The sequence below is a fragment of the Microcaecilia unicolor genome, chromosome 3 (assembly GCF_901765095.1).
Source record: "Microcaecilia unicolor chromosome 3, aMicUni1.1, whole genome shotgun sequence".
NCBI classification, from domain to species: domain Eukaryota; kingdom Metazoa; phylum Chordata; class Amphibia; order Gymnophiona; family Siphonopidae; genus Microcaecilia; species Microcaecilia unicolor.
In genome coordinates this window covers 319,464,568-319,483,231 of record NC_044033.1, presented here as the reverse complement: position 1 = coordinate 319,483,231, position 18,664 = coordinate 319,464,568, and the positions used below count along the sequence as shown (strand labels likewise).

The following is an 18,664-nucleotide window of genomic DNA, read 5'->3' as shown; positions in this document are numbered from 1 at the left end:
CTGGCAATTAAGGTTAGGCATGGGAATCCGCTCTAACGGGCACATAGCGGGTAAAAAGCCCCCGAAAAAGAAATGGCAGTGTGGTAAGTTTGCACTAGACAGACATCCATTTATCTTTAGGCGTCATTTACTGAATCTAGTCTAGTTCTGCTCACACCTTCTCAAAAAGGATATAGCCAAATTAGTACTCTTCAGCTCTGAGAAGACAGCTGGGAGGCGATACGATAGTTTATAAAGTCATGAGTAGGGTGAAATGGTTAAATAAGGAATAATTATTCAATCTTTCAAACAAAACCTAAAACATAACAACACTCCGTGAAACTCCTGACTAGCAGATTAAAAACAAATTTTTTAAAGGTTTTTTTTCCCACACAGCACATAATTAAGCTGTGGAATCTGTTGCAAAGGATTGAAGGAGGTTTGCTAATACCTAGAAATGAACTCCACTTTTTAGGATCTGCTGGGTGTTTGAGACTCGGACTGACCACTGTCAGAGACAGGATGCTCCAGGGTTTCAGTGGACCTTGGTCTGACAGCACAACTTTTCTGATGTTTATATGCATTTTCTTTAGAGAAGACCCTTACGGATTATTTATATTTTTTCTAAGACTGTATCTGTATGGCTCCCAGCACAATTATTGCCTTCTGATTCTTTGTAAGCTAAGCATCTAAGTAAAAATTTGTGTTCTTTGACACTCATATATATGCAGCATGTTTAGAGAAATCTGATATTGCCTTCATAATGATATCACAACCTGCAAAGAATCCAGTTCATTGTTGAATCAATACAGTCTGTTCTCATTGTCTTCTGAAAACCTTTCCATTGGTTTTCACAGATGCCTGCTTGGCCTACTATGCAAGTTATTATGACACATCATTAAACAACAGTCCCACTGAATTTGGAATATTTCAAATCAACGGTGACTGGTGGTGCAACTATAATTGGGAAGAGAATAAACCCTGCAATATTCTGTGCTCAGGTATGTAAAACATAATATTCTTTATTTTTGCATGTAAAAGTAAACAATGATTCTATTCTTTCTGTCCTTTTGATATCATAGGTATGATAGTTCAACTTGAAAATATGATCAGAAAAAAAAAACTCTATATAAAATAAAGCAGGGATCAGATATTTCAGTCCATTGGAGAAAGCAAGTGCTGGAACAAATTCTGTGCATTTTATGTTATCATTATTGAATAAATATCATAGAAACTAAGGATGCTGGTACTTAAAACAAGGTGGGGGGGGGGGGGGGGGGGCGGGAATAGCAGGAGCACAACCAATGCAGTAAAACAAAGGAACTGGAGGGACAAGGAAGGTAAAAATATCAAGGTCTGATTACCAAAAAGTAAAGTGGATTCCAAAGGCACTATAGAATCAAAATGTTTAGCTGTGATCTTCAAAATAAATCATCTCTATTACCAAAAGCAATAATAAACAATACAGAGAATGTTTTAAAAGGGTAAATCAGTCACAGTTCAAAGAATCAGTAGTTCAAGGCTTGTAACATGAAATAGTTCATCTCTCTCTCTTTCTGTCTCTTGTTCTTTTAAGACCCAAGCTGGGCTCCTCGAACACTGTCTCTTATTGATTTCTATAAGATACTTGCAAAATAAAAATTTCTAACACTCAGTTCCCTAATAAGGCATAGTCAGTGTCTCATACTATGGATACTTACACCAAAATCAAAACTTCTCAGTGCGCCTCCTAGGTAGATATATAAAACTGGTCATTTCCTCTTCTCTTTATGAGAGTAAGTTGGGGGATAAAGATCAAATGCTTCAGAAAGTCAAAAACACTTCCTAGACCAGAAGCCAGACACTTCAGTTCTGAGCCTCCCTTGGGAAAAGGTTGGATGCACCTTGAAGGCCCCCTCATCTCACTAAGGAAAACCCCACATAGTTGCTCCATCAGCTTTTGGATATTTCTGAGTCCCTTCTACTTTACTTCTTTTCCAACAAACTGTACTTTGGCATTAGCTGCGAATTTAACACAAACCAGCTGGGGGATAACAGCACTTCCTGTAGATTTATGACATAGCTGGTCATCTTAATGGTTGCCTCACAGCCTGTGTCCAAGCGCCCCCCCCCCCCCCCCCCCCCCCCACACACACACACAACCTTTCTTTATTTTCTGAATTAATGTGAAGGGTATGAGAAGATGCCTGATTGCTCAGTACAGGTCCTTTTATACTTCCTTCCAAACGCAAAGAAGGAGGCACTCTCTGACCAATGAAGGACAGGCAGGTCCATCTTCTATTACCCCATGATGTTCTTTAAATGTATTTTTATTTCTTTTTATTCTTCATTTCTTTTTGTTTCAATTATAGATTTAAATGTGTTATCTTGTATGGTATTGTAAACCATTTTCAAAGAGTTTCTAAAGAAGGCACGCTATAAAAAAAATAGATAAATACTGCAGACAGTTCAGACTAGGAGCAGAAACTCCAGAATGTTCCCATTTGTAGACACAGAGGTACAGTGTGGTGATCCTGCTATATAGTTATATGGACTGAACCATGTTCTACGGGACGTACGCAGCGCTATGCGCTTGAACATGAAGAGACAGTCCCTGCTCGACAGAGTTTACAATCTAATTAGGACAGACAAACAGGACAAATCAGAGATAAGGGAATTAGTAAGGTGGGAATGATAAAACATGGGTACTGAACAAGTGAGTAAGGGGTTAAAAGCAGCATCAAAAAGGTGGGCTTTTAGCCTAGATTTGAAAGCAGCCAGAGATGGAGCTTGACGTACAGGCTCAGGAAGTCTATTCTAGGCATATGGTGCAGCAAGATAAAAGGAATGGGTCCTTGGAGAGGGAATCTGAAGGCCAAAGAAGATAAGTGGGTACCCCTCAAGTGTGTAAAAGAGAGGATCTAGTCCCTATTCTGCTTTCTTTGTTTATATGTTACACATTTGCTTTGCAACCTGTTGCCATTAATAGTTTGCATTACAGAATTGTATTGAGTACAGACATTTATTTTAAAACACCACTTTGCTATGAAGACTGTCTCATTAAACTAGAAAGTTTGCCTTGAAGTGGACAATCCTTCCCCTCCTCCCACCCCACCCTGTCCCATCAAAGAATCTGATCCCTGTCTTGTGGCAAAGACCCAGAATACAGTAAGCCCTTCTTTTTGAATATCCTTCTGTTTCTGTTAAAATACTTCCAAGTTAGGCCTCTGTGTGGACCTAGACTAGTTGTAAAATATATACAGTACATTTCTTTCAAAAGGGCTATTTGTCATATAAGGGGGGGGGGGGGGGGAGTTATCATTGTGGACTACCGTTAAGATCTGTTGTTTTACTGTTAACTCCAGTTATTAGGAACTAGGTCTCATTCATAAAATGGGACCTGTGATAAAAAGATTAGCCCACCTTGATAGTTATGCCCCTAAAAGTCCTACCTACTCTGCCTAATTCCTCATTTTTCAAAGAGAGAGGCCAGAGCTGTCTGAAATTATAAATGTGAACACGTAAGTTATAGAGTTGCCTTTAATCTGTGAAAGACTTGAAGCTATCGGCCCCATCACTGCTTAGTTATCCCTTGTGCCCGCACCCTGAACATGGTTAGAACTCACGGGCACGAATGTCCATACACTGATCTCATTACACATAAAATCAGCATTAGGACATACCTACCCATGAGCTCTAAGCATGCTCAGGGTGCAGGCACAGAGGAGAGAAACCTCAGGTAACTGCACCACAGACTTTTTCACTGGTGCATTAAGGCAGAGGCACAGGAGAGCGTATGCTGTGCTATGCACTGGTAGAAGAGAAGAAGAATGGAAAGGCAACTGGCCTTTGCTGAATGGAGAAGAGCAGACAGGTAACTGGCCTGAGAAGGAGAGGAAAAGGGAGGGATGAGGGATGAGAAAAAGGCAGAGGCAGAAGGCACATGATTGTGAGGAGAAGATTACTGGAGAGGGAGGAACATATGGGATTGGATGAGCAGGGACTGGGGAAACTCATTGGGAGAATAGGTGACTAGGGATTAGTAATAGAAGTCTAAGAATCAGGAACAGAGAGAGAGGGATATTTTGCTATATATCTTATATTAGAGAGGATTGGAGTCAGATGGGAGAGGGAAAAGAGGAAACAGACAATCATGCTGCTGTCTTCTGTCCTCTGAGATTTTCTGTCTACAAGTTGGAGTTCTGTTTGCGATTTCACCTTGTTATCCTAGAAGAAAGGTGGTATATTTAAACTTAAGCAAACATAAATATTTTAGCCATGGTGGTCAGCATTTAAACAAAATGCTGGCTGATGAGGTTAAAATGAAACCAGATGTCCAGTGCCAATATCCAGGTTCTAGCCCCGAATATTCGGTTTTAGTGCCGACCCATAAATGCTATCCAGTTAGCAGCTATATTCAGACCATTAACCAGATTAAGTCAGGACAGCCCTTTTGATCTGGTTAGTAGTCTGAATAAGGCCACTACCTGGTTAACCACTGCCCCAAAACTATCTGGATAGTGTTGAAGCGGTCAGAGGATATGTTTGGTAGCACTGCACATTTAGTGCTGCTGAATATCCCTCTTGCCAGCAGTTATCCAGATAAAAGCTTTGAGAATCTGCTCCAAAATGACTATGCCATCACACAGGTTCTTAGTGAAACCTTTTCTGCTATATTGATCATGCATCTGATAGGACATAAAGAAATGAAGGTGGTCCAGAAATAGCTTTGAGTTTACTTTTAAGAAATGCATAACATGTGTGTTTATTTATTAAAGCACTTTTATTCTACTTATAAAAATCCCTAAGTGGATCACAAAACAAGCAAACAGAGAAAACTGAATGATATACAAGACAGATCTTCAAGACTTAGAACCATGGGTTCTGCTTCTCCAGTCTTATGAGATAAGACATACGGATCTAAATATATATACGCTACAGGAGAAGAAAGTTTAGGGACATATGATAAAGATATTAATGATGCACATGATGCTCGTTTGTCTCAGTGGAAAGGATATTATAGAACAGGATCATGTTACGAGGTTCTGATGAATTGCAATCATGAACAACATGAGTACTTAATTTTTCACAGAACTGGTGATAGATAAGTAAAGAGGATCCTTATTGCAAAAATAATGGCGAAACAGCAGAAGAAATAATAGCAACAGTGATAATTTTCTTAAACAAAAAGAGAAATAGAAAAAAAGCTTGCAGGTCAAAGCCAGCAATGACATCTGCCTTCCCTTCCAACTGTAATGGGAAAAAGTTCAGAAAGGGTTCAGGTTGGTGTGAGAAAATCTTCTAGATTGGTGAATGTCCATGATCTGTCACCTCTGAATAGCAACTAGTTTAATCTGGGAAGCTGTAGATACCTAGACACTCATGCTGCTTGCTCAAAGCCCACCTCTTCAATGTCACCTTCGGCACCTAACCACTTTACCTCTATTCAGGAAATCTTGACTGCCCCAACTTGGCATTTCATCCTTTAGATTAGAGGAGTGTGGTAGCCGTGTTAGTCCACTCTTAAGGTTATCAATAGAAATCAAACAAAATAAAACATGGAAAAGAAAATAAGATGATACCTTTTTTATTGGACATAGATTGTAAGCTCCTTCGAGTAGGGACTGTCCTTTTTGTTAAACTGTACAGCGCTGCGTAACCCTAGTAGCGCTCTAGAAATGTTAAGTAGTAGTAGTAGTAGTTTGTGTGTCAGGCTGCAATGATATAATTACTTCCAGTCAATAGCCAATTATCATTCAATAACGTTCAACTCGAATCCCAAAATGCACCAACTAGAATATTGTTACTGTGGGATCCAGTGCAAAATTCAATAAATACGTTTTTATTAATTCAAATCTTCAGTAGAAAACTTTCACTTTTATCTAAATTTGGTGACCTCAGCAGTGCTCATTGCTCAAGATATACATATAGCAATGTACTTAGCGCCAACTTCTTCATTGGCTCACCCGATTATCAAATTTTTTAATTTTAAATTTTTGCATATTTTCTCTACTTATTTGTACTTATCTTTTTATATGTCAGACCCGGGGACTCAATTGTCTGATATGCATGTTTTGGTCAGGTGCGAGCTGTATCAAGGACATTCCCCTATAATAAAAACAAAAAACATCAGTTTTTCTCCTCCCTTTGCCTGACAAACCCACATTATCGGTCAATCAAGCAAGGGTAGATTTGAGCCCATTCTATCAACTTTCTTACCCCAGGTATCCCTTAGCGCCAGCTCTACTATTATATATCGGAATCAAACCCTTCGTAAAGATGGCGCTGGCGTTTTTTAACCCCATTTAAATACAGGGAGAGGCTGACAAAAAAAGTTTTTTGTTTTTTTTCGGTGGGAGGGGTTTGGTGACCACTGGGGGAGTACGGGGAGGTCATCCCCCATTCCCTCCGGTGGTCATCTGGTCAGTTTGGGCACCTTTTTGAGGCTTGGTTGTGATAATAAGAGGCATATTTTCAAAGCACTTTGGGAGGCTAAGTTCCATAGGTTTCTATGGAACTTTGGGAGGCTATGGTGCTTTGAAAATGAGCCTCTAAATGGACCAAGTAAAACCAGCCAAATGCTCGTGATCGCCAGTTTTCTTTTTTCCATTATGCGCTGAAGCTGCCCATCTGTTCACCCTGCCCATGTCTCGCCTTTGCTATGCCACTGACATGCCCCCTTGTACTTTGGCCGCCTCCGCGACGGAATGCTGGCGAGTGTGTCAAAAAATCGGCTTTCAATTATACCGATTTGGCCAGTTTCAGGAGATCACCGGCCATCTCCCGATTTGTGTCGGAAGATGGCCGGTGACAGTGGCGTTCCTAGGGGGGCGGACACCCGGGGCGGCGCCCCGCCCCCTGGGTGCAGCACCACCACCCCCCCCTGATGCAGTGCGGACGCCCCCCCGCCAAAGCACCCTCCCCCGCGAAAGAACCCCCCCCGGGTGCACGCCGCTGTGCGGGGTGCCGCAGCGCACGCCTGTTCAGCGTTGGCTGAGTTGGCGCATTCGCTGCAGCCTGCAGCTCCCTCTGACCCGGAGCAGGAAGTAACCTGTTCCGGGGCAGAGAGGGAGCTGCAGGCTGCAGCGAACGCGCCAACTCAGCCAACGCTGAGCAGGTGCACGCCATGGCACCCCCCCCAGCGGTGTGCACCCGGGGCGGACTGCCCCCACCGCCCCCCCCCCCCTTGGTACGCCACTGGCCGGTGATCACTTTCGAAAATGAGCTGGATAATTACTTAGCAGCTAGTTCTATCTGCCAGGTTGCTACTAAAGTAATGCCTAGAATCCCATTGTAAAAACAGGTTCTTATTTAGCTGGCTCTCTCCGGGAGGCTGGGTAAACATTGCAATGACCACAAAAGTCTTCGGAACCTAGAAGGCCAAAATAGTGGGTAACAGTTGTGCTAGTGTTTGTGGGTGCTTGGATTTTTAAAAGATTTTGTAGTTAGATTTGCTTTTCTGTTAAGAATTTATGACTATCTTCAGATTAGGAAATTTCTTAAGATATTTATTTTTTAAAAATGTTATTAATTTAAAATTATGACCTTTCATGGATATTATATTTTCTGTTTAATTTTTTATAATTCCTGCAGCCTGTTCAGTTTGTTTACTTTGCTACCCACAAAATGTTTGTGGTGTTTTGCTGGATATAAGACTGTAGTAATAATAATAAGAGGAGAGGTGCTGAAAGAGAAAGAGGGATTTTGAATCCTCAGCTACCCAGGAAATTGAAGTACAATGGTGGAAGATTGTATTGAATATGGAGTGATATCCTGCAGGGGGTTTGTCTGGCAGTGGGGTATGTCCTTGACTGTGTAGACAGGAGTAACTGGGGAGACTGGATGGACTAGGTACACTTTTTGATGCAGTTACGTAATATGTTATTATAATGACAATAGTAAGTGGTCAGAATAATAATTAAAGCTATGCTCTCTTTATATTTTTCAGACCTACTGGACAGTAATATTTATGATGACATACTATGTGTGAAAAGAATTGTCCAGGATCCTAATGGCCTTGATGCTTGGTAAAGGACATGTTCCAAACTGTTTATTCATTAGCTTTGGAATTAACCATAACAAGGGGGTAATTAAAGATCACCAAAATTTAAGCACCAGATTCTATAACTTCAGTCAACATTTATGCGACAAACCTTTAGACGCAAGCACTTATGACAGCCAAATGACTGGTGGAAATGCTTGCGCCTGACTGCAGGCAGTTAGATGAGCAAATACTATAACCCGTGCAGGGGAATTCTGCATAAACCTTTTTAAAATTCTGTACAGTTCTGTAATTTATATATAGTGTTTTTGCACAGAATTTCCCAATTCTAAGCCCTGACATTCCCTTCCAATTTCCTCCTGAAGCTCCAGCTTTCCCAGTTCCACCTTTCACTCCAACTGCAGTTCTCTCTTTTCCTCTAACTCTCTGCAGGACCCGTAATTCTGACCACAAAGTTTTCTTCCACAAGGAATGTCCAAACTCTCCTTTTCCCTCCCTCTGAGGCATACACTTCTACCTCATTCTTTTTCCTCCTCTTCCCAGCTATCATTGTATCTCTCCCCCACCCTCCCCATAGCAACCTCTGCGGCAAGTTTCTCTTCATATTCTCTTTTAGCCTTCTTTATTAATGCTTTGCATCTGGCTTGCCAGTGCTTATGTTGCTTCTTATTTTCTTCATGTGGGTCCTTTTTCTATTCTTTGAAGGACAATCTTTTGGCTGTATTGGCCTCCTTTACTTAACCTTTTAACCATGCTGGCTGCTGTTTCTCTTCTTTCCACCTTTGCAAATATGTGGAATGCATCTGGACTGGGCTTCCAAGATAGCATTTTTGAATAATGTCCACACCTGATTTAGAGAGGCATAATCGAACGCAGGCGTCCATCTCTAAGGGCGTCCATCTCCGAGGACGTTCTGGCGAAGTGTGGGGCGAACCGTATTATTGAAAAAGATGGGCGTCCATCTTTTGTTTCGATAATACGGTTTGTGCTGGGCAAATGCATCAGATTTGGGTGGATTTGAGATGGGCGGTATCGGTTTTCAGGGATAATGGAAACCGAAGCTGCCCAGCTCAAAAATGAACAACTCCAAGGCATTTGGTCGTGGGAGCAGCCAGGATTCGAAGTGCACTGGCCCCCCTCACATGCCAGGACACCAACCGGGCACCCTAGGGGGCACTTTAAAAAATTTAAAAAAACACATTAAAATACCTCCCAGGTGCATAGCTCCCTTACCTTGGGTGCTGAGCACCCCAAATCCCCCCCAACCCACTCCTCACAACTCTACACCATTACCATAGCACTTATGGCTGAAGGGGGGCACCTAGATGTAGGTACAGTAGGTTTTGGGGGGGTTGGAGAGCTCCCATTTACCACCACAAGTGTAACAGGTAGGGGGGATGGGCCTGGGTCCACCTGCCTGAAGTGCACTGCACCCACTAAAAACTGCTCCAGGGACCTGCATACTGCTGTGATGGAGCTGGGTGACATGTGAGGCTGGCTTAAAGGCTGGAAAAAAAGTTTTTAAAGTTCTTTTTTTTTTGGTGGGAGGGGGTTAGTGACCACTGGGGGAGTCAGGGGAAGTCATCCCTGATTCCCTCTGGTGGTCATCTGGGCAGCTGGGGCACATGTTTGGGACTTGGACCTAAAAAAGGGTCCAGAAAAAACGACATAAATTCTCGCTACAGGCGCCCTTCTTATTTCCATTATGGCCTTAAACCGCCTACCTGTTAACCACTCCCATGCTCGCCCCTGTCCTGCCTTTGCTACTGTGCTGACACGACCCTGTGAGCTTTGTTCGTCTCCACAACGGAGTGCAGTTGAAAGCGCCCAAAATCGGCTTTCGATTATACCGATTTGGGCGCCCTCGGGAGAAGGACGCCCATCTCCCGAGGATGGGCGCCCTTCTCCTTTCGAAAATGAGCTGGTTAGTGTCCTAACTTTTGCAGCCAATCTTTTCAGTTTCTTTTTAACCATATTCCTCATTTTATTATAGTCACCCTTTCAAAAATTAAATGCAGCTACAGTAGATTTCCTTAGCGGGTTCATCCCAGATAGTAGCTCAAACTTGATCATGTTATGATCACTGTTTCCCAAGGGACCCAACAACACCACTTCTCGCACTATGCCTGCACACCCCCAAGGACCAGATCCAAAATAGCTCCACCTCTTGACAGTTCCTGGACCAGCTGCTCCAAGAAGCTGTTGTTTATTACATCTAGAAATGTTATCTCTCTGGCACTCCCTGATGTAACATTTCTCCAGTCAACATCAGGGTAATTGAAATCACTCATTATGATAGCGCTGCCCAATTTCCCAGTTTCCTAATCTCTGTAAACATTTCTTCATCCGTCTGTTCGTTCTGTCCTGGTGGATGGTAGTACAGCCCTACACCTTCCCTTCACACTTTAAATTTCTATCCATAATGATTCCACGCTGCTATCTGTGTCATGTGGCATGTTTACTTTATTTGACTCAATTCCCTCTTTAACATATAGCATAACTCCCCCCCCCCTCCAATTTGATTCTATCATTGCAACCTCAAGTTTGATCTCCTCTCACACTGGTGCCACACTCTCAGCTTTCTCCTCTCACACTAGTGCCACACTCTCAGCTTTCTCTGCCCCCTCCCCATCGCCACTCAGCTTTCTCTGCCCCAATCACCTAATGACACATTAGCTTTTGCTGTCTCCTCCCCCAAACCCCAGGGAACACTCTCACCTTCTTCTGTTGCTCTGCTTCCACTCCCTCCCTCTCCATGGCACACTCACCTTGCTCTGCCTCCCCCTCCAACCCTCCACATGACACACTCTCACCTTGTTCTACCACCACTTCCAACCTTCCCCATCGTGCACTCTCACCTTGTTCTGCTCCCTCCCATGGCATACTCACCTTGTGCTGCCCCCTCCCCATGGCACCCTTGCCATGCTTCCCCCTCCCATGGCACATTCACCTTTGTCTGTTCCTCCTCCACCCACCTTCTCCATAGCATATTCACCTTTGCATGCTCCGCCTCACTAACCTTCCCAATGGCACACTCACCTTTATATGGTCCCCCTCTCCTCCAATGGCACATTCGTTTTCTGCCTATCTCTCCCCATGACATATTTACCTTTGTCTATCTCCCTCCTCCTCCCCCCACACACATCATACCCTTGGCACATTCACCTTTCTCTGTCCCCCCTTCCTGCAATGGCATAATCAGCTTTGTCTGCCTGCCCTCTCACCATTGTACACTTGGAGAAGCTGAGGCCTGCTCTCCCTCTCCCCCCCCACAGAGATTGCGAGCAGGAAGCAGAGGAAGTGAACCACTGTACATCGAGTCATATCCTCCTCCCCTGCTGGCTTAGATTTGACTGCCTATGAGAACCACCAGACTCCAGTGTCCCATAAATAATCTGGTCTAAGCCGGAAGAGGATAAGGAAGTGAAGCCATGTGCAGCAGGTCACTTCCTCCTCCTCCTGCCTACAATCTTCGGGGAAGGGGGAGACAGATTGGGGAGAGATCTGATGGTGGCAGCTTTGCAGAATTCAGCACAATAAGTGCAGAATTCTGAGCATTCTGCAAGACTGGAGAATTCTTCACAAATTCTGCATTGTGCAGTTGTGCAAAATTCCCCCAGGAGTACTTTATGAAGAGACTCACCCAAGGTGGTGTTAAGAAAGTACAGTTTAACATAAAGCTTACAATTTTGTTAACAGCATAACAATAGTAAAATGACCAAATATAAACATAAACACAAAAAATAATGTAAATTTGGAAACTGCAAATTGAAATCTAAAAATAGGACTAACATAAAACAGTACCAAAAATATACACATTTAACATCACTGTAGAACAATCATATAACAGAAATATGATAAGCGTCCATATAATATAAACATTACAATAATAGACAATATTCAAAGTTATCTGGAGACCAGCCCCAAAATTTTACACTAATCAATTAGGAGGTATTTGTAAGTGGACACTAACATTTAGGCACCAGTTATGCACATAAATGTTTAGAATATTAACATATATTCTAATATGCTGTATTAGACATATTATATGATTACATACATATCTTCAATAGTGTATAATTTGCAGGTGGACATAAACATAGACAGAGCGTGAGTGGGGTATAAATTACACACACAACTGACAGAAGATTGATTGTAAGTTACAGGCTTATCACTGGAATTAGATGCAAACATTTATACTACTGATCACACCTAAGTGCATACATGTGTATTTACCCTGTTAATATGTGTCCCATTAAGATAGTGCAGGAGTAGCCTAATGGTTAGTGCAGTGGCCTGAGAACCAGGGGGATTTGGTTTGATTCCCAATGCAGCTCTTGTAACTGAGGGCAAGTCACTTAACTGTTGCCCCAAGGTATAAAATAAGTGTCTGTATATAATATGTAAACTGCTTTGACTGTAACCACAGAAAGGTAGTATAACAAATCCCATCCCCTTTCCCCTTCAATGAAGGGAAGTAGGCAGCCTCTGGATGCCTATATATAGGCACACTGTTATCACAATCACAGCCCTTAAACGCCTCCCAATCCCATATATCTGGTTCTATGTGGCTAACAAGAAAGAGGGTTCATAGGTGCCCTATATAAGATGCTTGGGGAAGTTAATCCTCCCCAGCGGCAAGTAGTGTGACCTCCACAAGAGGACCCCTGACTCACTGTAAGCATTGTCCCAGGCTGCCATCAGCTTCAAGGCTGCTCCAACTGCTGGCAGTTCTTCCTCTCTCCCTCCCTTTTTCCCTCCTAAACCCTGCAGCTCACTTGTGCTGCTAGCCTGCCTTGTTTGCTGCCAGTAGAGGCACTGCAGCAGTTGAAAGATGCTGCCTCAGGACCTCATTCTTCCCTGTAATGCATCCTTCCCATGCAGAACAGGAAGTTGCATCAGAGGAAGTAGGACATGTCATAGGGAAGACCTAGGCCCCAAGGCAGCTCCTTTCAATCGCTGCACTGCCTCTACTGGCAATGAACAAGTCAGGCTAGCAACACCAGTGATCTGCGGGGAGCAGAAGTGAAGAAGTGCTGGACCAACTGGGAGAGAAGGGGGAAAATGCTGAACCTGTAGGCAAGAGTGAGGCAGAACAAGGTGCTTTACCCAGGCAGAAAGAATTAAGTGCTGTTCTTCTGGACTAGGAGGAGGAGAGGTGAGAGACTAACAGTCAAGAAAAGATGCTGAACCAGCTGTTTGGAGAGAGAAAGAGAGAGAGAGAGAGAGAGAGAGACTGGGGGAGGGGAAGAAAAGGGGGAAAAGATGGCTGGAACATAGAAGGAGAAGCACTGAAGACCCAGGAAGGAGCCATACTAACTGTGAGGAAGGGGAGTGTGGGTGGGAGAAATTGAGGAGAGAGGGGAGAGACAGGGAGACAGAGAACAGATGCTGGATATGGAGGGAGCATAGGGACATGGAGACAGAGAAGAGATGCTAGGTATGTAGGGAGAAGGGCAATGCTAGAGAAGGGGTGGTGGTATTTATTTTTAAAAAACTGATATTCTGTTATTCTAAAGTTCTTAGTGGATCAGATAAGTAAATACTTAAAATTTAAAAGAAACAAGCTAGACACACAACATGTCTTTGCAGAAAATTAAGTAGCCAAAAACAGAACAGTTCATAAAGAAAAAGAGGCTGAGAAATTATTCAATACCCCAGCTAAATGCTTGCATAAACAATAGGGAAAAATCCTTCCACCTAGTGGTAAAACATTAGCTTACCAGACCAATACATATGCTAACATTTAACACCCACTCTAAACAAGAATTATATTTGAGGCTTCAGGAAATCTTGTCAAGGACAGCCTACGATGCTTACTTCCATGCAACCCTAAAGCCTGATCACATCAGACATTATTCATTACATGCATATCCATACTGATTTTTCTTCTTAGCTGCAAACATAAACAGAGGCTCATTTAGGGGTATGTTTACTAAGGTGTGTTAGCGTTTCTAACATGCCTGTAAATTTAAGGCACGTTAAACGCTAACGCGCCTATACATTTCTATGAGCACATTAGCGTTTAACGAGCATAAACCATTTACACGCGTTAAAAACATTAACACGCCCATAGCTCCACTTAGTAGACCTAGCCCTTAGTATTTCAGCTATGGCCATAGCACATAGCATGCTATTTAGCATATGTGATGAACAGACTTAACATGCACACTGAACTTTAGAGCAGAGGCTTCATTATCACAGAAATATTAGAAACATTTACCAGTTCACTAGTGGGAAAAATGTGCACTTCACAAGCCATTTCAGGGAACCAGAGCTCTTAATTAGTAATCCATTTACTAAGCTGCATTTGGCGCTAACATGCGCCTAACACACCTCAAAATGGTGTACTAATCTATGGTGCATTAATCTATGTGCTAAAAAATGTTTCTTTTTTCTTTTATGAGGGGGTGAGGGGGAATTCCTGTGCCAATCAGTTAGTGCAGCTACATTAGTGCGTACTAAATGGTTAGAGCAGGTTTACCATGTGAGCCCTTACTGCCTGCAAAATGGATGGGTAACTTCTCACGTGGTAATTTTTTTTAATGGCCTAAGATGAGGCTGAAGTTTTGGGGGAGAGCCTCTTGTTAAGGATCAAACTTTCATACTACATGTCATTGAAATCTGTTTAGAAAAAGAGCCCACATGTGCCTGAAGAGAAGGGCCGTGCCTAATATTTGTCTTTCTGTCATAAATCAAGCATGTATTTCTTCAATCTATTGTTTCTGTTTTTATTCAAGGACTCCCTGGGTACAGAACTGTAAGGGAAAGGATCTGAGTGCATTCAGCTGTTGATTCCTGCTTTGACTCTGGAAAACTTCCTTTGAGTGCCTTGTTCAGCTTATCCTCAAATATCCTGTATTAAAATAAATTGTCAAAACACATTTCCATAAATTCAATCATTGTAGTACATTCAGCAGTCTGCATTAACTGTCTACCATTAAATCACTTTCAAATCATCAATTCAGTGTCTTCATCTTTCTTGGTGAAACCAATAATTTTATAGATTGAATTGTATTTACTGTTCCTAACTTAAGACCTTTTTGTTTGGATAACCGGATTCTTCTCAGCTTCTGCTAAGCAAAAGATAAGATCTATCCAACAGTGGTGGTGCATTTACCCTTTCCAAGGGAGGTATGTCGCTTCTGCAAACATTTCTGTAACCTCAGGCTTCACACTACACTTCTTCTTGAACTTTTAGGATTGAGAACCTGAGACTTAACTTCAGTTGTTGTTATTAGCTGAATCCCTCCTCTCTGTAATAAAATCTTTGTGAGAATAATTTCAAAATGACCTCTACTGGTGCCTGAGAAATGTCACCTTTGTACCCTGATGGTGTCACAGGCTCAAGCCATGATTGCATCCGATTATAATAAGGGAGTAAACCCCCCCCCCCCCCCCAAACACAAGGTTATTGGAGAGACAAACAGTATACCAATAGTAGATCAGACAGTTCCTGCATCTTTTGAGTCCTCGGCACTCGACAGTATCCAATGTCCCGAAGACACATGGTTAAAGGATGCATATGTCCAGAAAATAAAGCTTCATTCACTTCTTGGAAGTTAAACTAATGTATTATATGCCAATATGAGGACAATTTTCAAAAAACATTAATCTGGGTTAAAAGATCTATTTGAAAATTGACCACACTCTACATACTTTTCCAAACATGTGTGTGTGTGGGGTGGGGGGGAATTCTATAAAAGTGTGACAATATTTAGGTGTCTATTCTAAAAAGAAATGTAGGCACCTGCTTTGGTTAATACTATACTAGCATAACTGGGTATATAGGCCCCCTTTTACTAAGGCCTGCTCACATTTTTAGTGCATGCTAAAATTGTAGGCGTGCTAAATGTTAGAGACAACCATAGGAATGCATTGGCATCTCTAACATTTAGCACACCTACAATTTTAGCGCATGCTGAAAACATGAGCACGCCTTATTAAAAGGGAGCCACAGTAACCAGCAAAAGAAAAGAAGTGTTGATGTCCCTCTACAAGTCATTGGTGAGGCCTCACTTGGAATATTGTGTTCAGTTTTGGAGGCCATATCTTGCTAAGGATGTAAAAAGATTTGAAGCGGTTCAGAGAAAAGTGATGAAAATGGTATTGGATTTGCATTGCAAGAACTACGAAGAGAAACTTGCCAACCTGAACATGTATACCCTGGAGGAAAGGAGAAACAGATGGTGATATAATACAGACATTCAAATATTTGAAAGATATTAATCCGCAAACAAACCTTTTCCTGAGATTGGAAGGTGGTAAAACTAGAGGACATGAGGTTGAAAGGGGGAAGACTCAGGAATAATGTCAGGAAGTATTTTTTCACTGAGAGGGTGGTAGATACCTGAAATACCCTACCACAAAATGCGGTAGAGATGAAAACGGTAACAAACTTCAAAAATGCGTGGGATAAACACAAAAGAATCCTGTTTAGAAGTAATAGATCCTCAGAAGCTTAGCAGAGATTGGGTGGCAACACTGGTAATTGGGAAGCAAAGCCAGTGCTGGGCAGACCTCTGTGGTCCATGCCTTGATAATGGCTGAATAAATGTAAATGCACTGGAGTGCAGCTTTTCAGGGGCTTCGACGTTAACTTCAGAAATTTTAGAACAAAGGCAGTGCTGGGCAGACTTCTACAGTCTATACCCTGAAAATGGTAAGGACAAATCAAGATCAGATATACATATGAAATATCACATACCATATGGAATGAGTTTATTTTGTTGGGCAGATTGGATGGACCATAAGGTATTTATCTGCCATCATTTACTATGTTACTATCAGGTCAATTTTTGAAAGAGAAGGGCGCCCATCTTCTGACACAAATCAGGAGATGGGCGTCCTTCTTGCAAGGTCGTCCAAATCTGCATGATCAAAAGCCGATTTTGGGCGCCCTTAACTGCTTTCCATCATGGGGACGACCAAAGTTTACGGGGGCGTGTCGGCAGTGTAGCGAAGGTGGGACTGGGGCGTGATTAGGAGATGGGCGTCCTCGGCCGATAATGGAAAAAAGAAGGGTGTCCCTGACGAGCACTTGGCCGACTTTCTTGGTCCATTTTTTTTCAAGACCAAGCATAAAAAAAGCTGCCCGAATTGACCAGATGACCACCAGAGGGAATCGGGGGTCACCTCCCCTTACTCCCCCAGTGGTCACTAACCCCATCCCACCCTAAAAAAAAAGTTTAAAAATATCTGGAGCAGTTGTAGTGGGTGCAGTATACTTCAGGCAGGCGGACCCAGGCCCACCCCCCCTACCTGTTACACTTGTGGTGGTAAATGTGAGCCCTCCAAACCCCACCACAAATCCACTGTACCCACATGTAGGTACCCCCCCTTCATCCCTAAGGTCTATGGTAGTGGTGTACAGTTGTGGAGAGTGAGGTTTGGGGGGTTTGGGGGTCTCAGCACACACATTAAGGGAGCTATGCACCTGGGGGAAATTGTTGAAGTCCACTGCAGTGTCCCCTAGGGTGCCCGGTTGGTGTCCTGGCATGCGAGGGGGACCAGTGCACTAAGAATTCTGGCTCTTCCCATGACCAAAGGGCTTGTATTTGGTCGTTTTTGAGATGGGCGTCCTCGGTTTCCATTATCGTCGAAAACCAGGGACGACCATCCCAAAAATGACCTAAGGACGACCATCTCTAAGGTCGACCTAAATTTCATGATTTGGGCATCCCCAACTGTATTATCAAAACGAAAGATGGACGTCCATCTTGTGTAGATAATATGGGTTGCCCCGCCCCTTTACAGGGCCGTCCTGCGAGGACGCCCTCATGAAAATTTAGGCACCCTGTTCGATTATGCTCCTCCACGAGGCTCATTTTCAAAAGAGATGAACATCCAAAAAGTGACATAAATCGGCACTTGGACATTTTTACCCTGACCTCTTTTTATCATGAATGACCACTGGAGGGAATCTGGGATGACCTCCTCTTACTCTCCCAGTGGTCACTAACCCCCTTCCACCCTCAAAAAACATGATTAAAAATATTACTTGCCAGCCTCAGATGTCATACTCAATTTTAACTAACTAACTAACTACTAACATTTCTAAAGCGCTACTAGGGTTACGCAGCGCTGTACAATTTAAACATAGAAGGACAGTCCCTGCTCAAAGAGTTTACAATCTAGTGGGTGCATTGCAGTTCAGACAAGTGGACCCAGGTCCATACCCCCCTACTTGTTACATTTTTGGAGGAAACAGTGAGCCCTCCGAAACCTACCAGAAACCCTCTGTACCCACATATAGGTGCCCCCTTCACCCGTAAGAGCTATGGTAGCAGTGTACAGTTGGGGGTAGTGGGTTTTGGGGGGCTCAGCACACAAGGTAAGGGAGATGTGTACCTGGGAGCATTTTATGAAGTCCACTGCAGTGCCCCCTTGGGTGCTCCATTGCTGTCCTGGCATGTCAGGGGGACCAGTGAACTACAAGTGCTGGCTCCTCCCACATCCAAATGGCTTGAATTTGGACGTTTTAGATATCTTTGCATTAGAAAATGACCAAAAATCAAAGACATTCAAATCCAAGGACGTCCAAATCCAAGGACATCCATGGTATTTTCGAAAACAAAGATGGATGTTCATCGTTTTTCGAAAATGACCTTTTCCCCGCCTCCGAATTTGGACGTTTTACAAAGACGTCCAAATTCCAACTTAGACATTTCTTTTGAAAATGCCCCTCTATGTTACTATAGAACT

The 18,664-nt window shown here is 42.9% G+C and overlaps 1 protein-coding gene across 1 annotated transcript in view; it reads left to right on the top strand.

Annotated features, from left to right (window-relative positions):
* Positions 1-14,923, top strand: part of LOC115466827 (lysozyme C, milk isozyme-like) — a 52,811-nt gene extending 37,888 nt beyond the window's left edge. The window contains exons 3-5 of the mRNA XM_030198373.1: positions 837-980; positions 7,907-7,985; positions 14,701-14,923. Of these exons, the coding sequence (XP_030054233.1) occupies positions 837-980; positions 7,907-7,985; positions 14,701-14,755 (278 nt within the window). The 3' untranslated portion in view covers positions 14,756-14,923. The remainder of the gene's footprint in view (positions 1-836; positions 981-7,906; positions 7,986-14,700) is intronic.
* The last annotated feature ends 3,741 nt before the right edge of the window (positions 14,924-18,664 follow it).